The sequence below is a fragment of the Colobus angolensis genome, unplaced genomic scaffold (assembly GCF_000951035.1).
Source record: "Colobus angolensis palliatus isolate OR3802 unplaced genomic scaffold, Cang.pa_1.0 Scaffold11, whole genome shotgun sequence".
NCBI lineage: Eukaryota > Metazoa > Chordata > Mammalia > Primates > Cercopithecidae > Colobus > Colobus angolensis.
In genome coordinates this window covers 5,889,292-5,894,353 of record NW_012112030.1, presented here as the reverse complement: position 1 = coordinate 5,894,353, position 5,062 = coordinate 5,889,292, and the positions used below count along the sequence as shown (strand labels likewise).

General features: G+C 42.2%; 1 protein-coding gene across 2 annotated transcripts in view; it reads left to right on the top strand.

Moving 5' to 3' along the window:
* Positions 1 to 4,514, top strand: part of A2ML1 (alpha-2-macroglobulin-like 1) — a 57,588-nt gene extending 53,074 nt beyond the window's left edge. The window contains exons 34-36 of one of the 2 annotated variants that reach the window (XM_011953424.1): positions 1,824 to 1,926; positions 2,720 to 2,761; positions 3,790 to 4,514. In XM_011953424.1, the coding sequence (XP_011808814.1) occupies positions 1,824 to 1,926; positions 2,720 to 2,760 (144 nt within the window). In that variant the 3' untranslated portion in view covers position 2,761; positions 3,790 to 4,514. The remainder of the gene's footprint in view (positions 1 to 1,823; positions 1,927 to 2,719; positions 2,762 to 3,789) is intronic. The other variant, XM_011953429.1, reaches the window with a different exon arrangement.
* Positions 4,515 to 5,062: the final 548 nt, after the last annotated feature.

Below are 5,062 nucleotides of genomic sequence, written 5' to 3'. Positions count from 1 at the left end.
CTAAAAATACAAAAATAAGCTGGGCGTGGTGGCACACACCGGTAGTCCCGGCTACTTGAGAGGCTGAGGCAGAAGAATCGCTTGTACCCAGGAGGCAGAGGTGGTGAGCCAAGATCGTGCCACTATACTCTAGCCTGGGCAACAGAGTGAGACTCTGTCTCAAAAAAAAAAAAATTTAAAAAAGAAAAAAAAAGAAAAAGAAAAAGAAAATAACTATTTTCCAAAACAAAAAAATAAGAATAGTGACATTGTTTTGCATTTTTGCTTTAATATCTGGCTTAATCAAAGAGAATGAAATTTTCTATTTATTCCTACTTTGAAACCATTGCAATATTACACATAAAGTAGCCTCTGATAACTCTACTGTATACTTGTTTATTTTTTAGTTTTTTAAATCTCTTTCCCCAGAAAGAAACAATCTCCTGTATATTTGTAAGAGAATGAGAGTGGAAAAAAAAAGTCTTAATATCATTCTAAAAATAATTCTGACCTCTCAGATACTCTGATGCAATCTCAGGGATCCCTGGAGTAGGGATCTTGACCACACTTTGAGAGGCACTATACCTGAAGAACTTTGGAAATCCCTTCCAATTAGGCGTTAATAGCTCTATACCAAAATTTATAATATGATTTTTTTATTTTTGAGACAGGGTCTCACTCTGTTGCCCAGGCTGGACTTCAGTGGCCCAATCTTGGCTCGCTATAATCTCCACCCCTGGGTTTAAATGATCCTCCCACCTCAGCCTCCCAAGTAGCTGGGATTTATTTTCTTGTTATAGTAAAGTAACTTATATAATTGCCTTAGATTCTCCATTTGCTAATTTATTCGACAAATATTTACTGAGCAACCAACATATGCCAGTCACTTTTATAAGTGATGGAGAAATAGCAATGAAAACAATAGATATGATACCTGGCCTAAGAGTGCTGATATTCTAGTGGAGAAACAACAATATTCAAGTTTTTAAAAATGACATGTATGTGTGTATACACGCCCTTTTTTTTTTTTTTCGGTAGTAGTAAGTGTTATGCAGCATAAGGGGATAAAGAGTGCTGGTGAGGCAGGCCAGGGATGTGACTATTTTTAAATAAGGTGTTCAAGGAAAGCCCCTTTGAGGAGGTATCATTTGCTCAGGGACCAGATTGAAGAAAGCAAACCAGTAAGGGGCGTAGAACTGTTGGAGTAAAATGCAAGCCTCTGCTTTCTTTGGCCACTTTGACTAATTTAGTGGAGAAACCATGGGTCAGGGTAGACCACGAACAAAGGGAACCAGTTCACAAGAGGGCCAGAGAGCTGTAAGATCCTAAGAAGAAAAAGCCAGGAAGTCGGCAGGAGGCAATGTCTTAGGGTAGACTGTCATAGGGCAGTAGAGGTAGGCAGAGAGTTTCAGAATTGTTTTTTTGTTTTTTGTTTTTGTTTTTTTTTTTTTTGAGATGGAGTCTCGCTTTATCACCCAGGCTGTAGTGCAGTGGTGCCATCTTGGCTCACTGTAACATCCGCCTCCCAGGTTCAAGCGATTCTCCTGCCTTAGCCTCCTGAGTAGCTGGGATTACAGGTGCCAGCCACCATGCTCGGCTAATTTTTGTATTTTTAGTAGAGATGGGGTTTCACCATGTTGGCCAGGCTGGTCTGGAACTCCTGACCTCTGGTGATTCACCCACCTCGGCCTCCCAAAGTGCGGGGATTAGAGGCGTGAGCCACTGTTCCTGGCGGGGTTTCAGAAAATCTACATGAAGACAGCAAGGGTCTTTTAACTCCACATTGCATAGAGTGTAATTTTCATTTTAGTTCTAAGGTATTGTTTCATCTGTCTTCCCCACAGCTCAGTAAGAACACTCAGACTTATACCTTCACCATCAGCCAAAGTGTGCTGGTCACCAACTTGAAACCAGCAACCATCAAGGTCTATGACTACTACCTACCAGGTGAGAGGGCTGGACTGAAATGAGAGCTGAGATCTTACCTGCATCTCCCAACTTACTTCTGCCTCATTCTTCATGGCTTCTCTCTTAATTTTACAAATACTCTTCCCCAAGCCAAGTAGCACGTAATTAAATTATCTAATCTCCTAAAATATTTTAATTCAGTTATGTGCCATTTTTATTTTATTTTATTTTATTTTTTTGAGACAGCGTCTCGCTCTGTCGCCCAGGCTGGAGTGCAGTGGCCGGATCTCAGCTCACTGCAAGCTCTGCCTCCCGGGTTCACGCCATTCTCCTGCCTCAGCCTCTCCAGCAGCTGGGACTACAGGCGCCCGCCACCTCGCCCGGCTAGTTTTTTTTTTTTTTATTTTTTAGTAGAAAGGGGGTTTCACCGGGTTAGCCAGGATGGTCTCGATCTCCTGGCCTCGTGATCCGCCCGTCTCAGCCTCCCAAAGTGCTGGGATTACAGGCTTGAGCCACCGCGCCTGACCAATTCAGTTATGTGCCATTTTTAAGTTGCGTACACTAGAGATATTTGATATGATGTGGTCCTCAGACCAAGAAGAGAACAATGTGAACCATCGTTCTCAAAGGGCTATTTCTGTTATTTCTGCTATGATTAATAATTTGCCACAATGTACAAATATTAGTGATTGAAACTTTCTTGTAATTCTGAATATGCTCATAACCTGTAGAGATTCTCTGGAAAGGGCTAAAGCAGTAGCTTTTATGAAGCATTTTCCCTCTGAATATAGGAGACCCTCAAAGTAATAATATGTCTTATTTCATTTTACAGATGAACAGGCAACAATTCAGTATTCTGATCCCTGTGAATGAGGTAAGTCCAGCGGAGAAATGGGTGGAGTTATGGGTTAGGTGGCAGAAGTTAAGAGGAGCCTCTTTCAAGTTACTGTTATTGTCTTTTTTTGAGATAGAGTCTCACTGTGTCGCTCACGCTGGAGTGCAGTGGCGGAGGTTGAGTGGCTCACCTCCCAGGTTCAAGCGATTCTCCTGCCTCAGCCTCCCGAGTTGCGGGATTATAGGTGCCCACTATCACGCCTGGCTAATTTTTGTATTTTTAGTAGAGACAGGGTTTCACCATGTTGACCAGGCTGGTCTTGAACTCCTGACTTCAGGTGATCCGCCTGCCTCGGCCTCCCAAAGTACTGGGATTACAGGCATGAGCCACCACACTCAGCCCTGTTATTGTCTTTTGGAAGTTTATTTGTGATAGAAAGTGAGCTTTCCTTTTTTGCCTTAAACCTTTTTTCTTTTGAAAGAGGGTCTGGCTCAGGCTGGAGTGCAGTGGCGTGATCTCAGCTCACTGCAGCCTCTGCCTCCCAAGTTCAAGCGATTCTTGTGCCTCAGCCTCCTGAGTAGCTGGGATTACAGGCATGTGCCATCATGTCCAGCTAATTTTTTTGTATTTTTAATAGAGATGGGGTTTTGCCATGTTGGCCAGGCTGGTCTCAAACTCCTGGCCTCAGGTGATCTGCCTACTTCAGCCTCCCAAAGTGCTGGGATTACAGGTATGAGCCACTGTGCCCAGCCTGTCCTAAACTCTTGAAAATAGTTTATGTCAGAAAAAGCTAATCTTGGTATTAAAACGATACTTTTTTCTGTCAGATTGAAAATAGATCGACTTTTCCTAATATTTTTACATAATACATCTTTGTTATATGAAAATACTAAGATGAAAGTAAAGGTTACCTGATTCTACTCCTGTGAGATAACACTATTAATAATCCAATTGTGCATTTGTGAGTTATTTTGTATATAGAGGTCAAGTATCCTCTATATATGTAATGAGCTTCTGAGTATCACAATGTGTTTTATTTTTTGTTTGTTTGATTGTTTGCTTTTCAGGATAGAAGCTGGAAAGAGACTCAATTAGTCCTCTATGTCATTACTGGAAAGTGGAACATTCTTCTGTTGCTTGAAGCAGAACTCATTCAATCAAATGATTTAATTTCTCTGACTAGTCAATGGGTAACAGATGAATATGTCTGAACCTCAGCTGTAATACTTTCTAGTACCTTTGCAAGGAGATGGGATAGGAACAAGCACTCAGAGGAGGCGCTGTATGGGCAAGGTCACAGGGGGAAGAAAGGTGGTTTAGCTGTTTTGTGTAGCCATTTAGGGGGCTCTCCAGAGAGGAGACAGTGGTGGAGGGTGAACTAGAGAAGACAAGAATGTCTTCCTAGTCTGGGCGCAGTGGCTCATGCCTGTAATCCCAGCACTTTGGGAGTGTAAGGTGGGCGGATCACTTGAGGTTGGGAGTTCAAGACCAGCCTGGCCAACATGGTGAAACCCGTCTCTACTAACAATACAAAAATTAGCCAGGTGTGGTGGCACAGGCCTGTAATCCCAGCCCCTCGGGAGTCTGAGGCAGGAGAATTGCCTCAACACTGGAGGTGGAGGTTGCAGTGAGCTGAGATTGTGCCACTGCACTCCAGCCTGGGCAATGAAGCAAGACCCTGTCTCAAATAATAATAATAATAATAATAATGTTTTTCTAGAGTTTAAATCTAAAGGAAAATGTGATTTAGGGCTTTGGGAATTGGCTAAAAAAATAAAAATGGAAAAGAAAATCTGTGCATTTAGTTCTATACAGATTACTTTGGAAACCAAAAGTTCTTTTAAAGGTGATGATCATCCTTTCCCCCAAAACTCACAATTTGGCTTCTTCCTTAAACCTTTTAACCCAGACTTCTCAAAGAATCATTTTAAAGATGTGAGGACAGGTTAGAATGGAGAATTTTAATTATGGGACTGCGCTCACCCAGCCCACTACTGCAGGGCAAACAGTGATTGATTACAAGAAAAGTGGCTGGCCAGAATGCCCTCTCCATCTCTCTCGGTTTCTCTTCTGCATGATCGTTTCCCCACGCGGGCTATCTATCACTGTGCAAGCACTTCCTCGGAGCAATGCTTTTGTTTTGGAAACAGGTTTGGAGGCAAAGGGATAAGGGAAGTAAGATGAATGATGTTTAACAGAAAAGATTCTCTAGGCAATTACACCCTTTTATCCTGGGTCTCCACTGCATCAGTTATGCTCCCCTTGATTGTAAATTCTGACTGAAAAGTCAGGGAAAATAAGTACATTCTACAAAAACAAAAAAATGACAGATAGGACCTA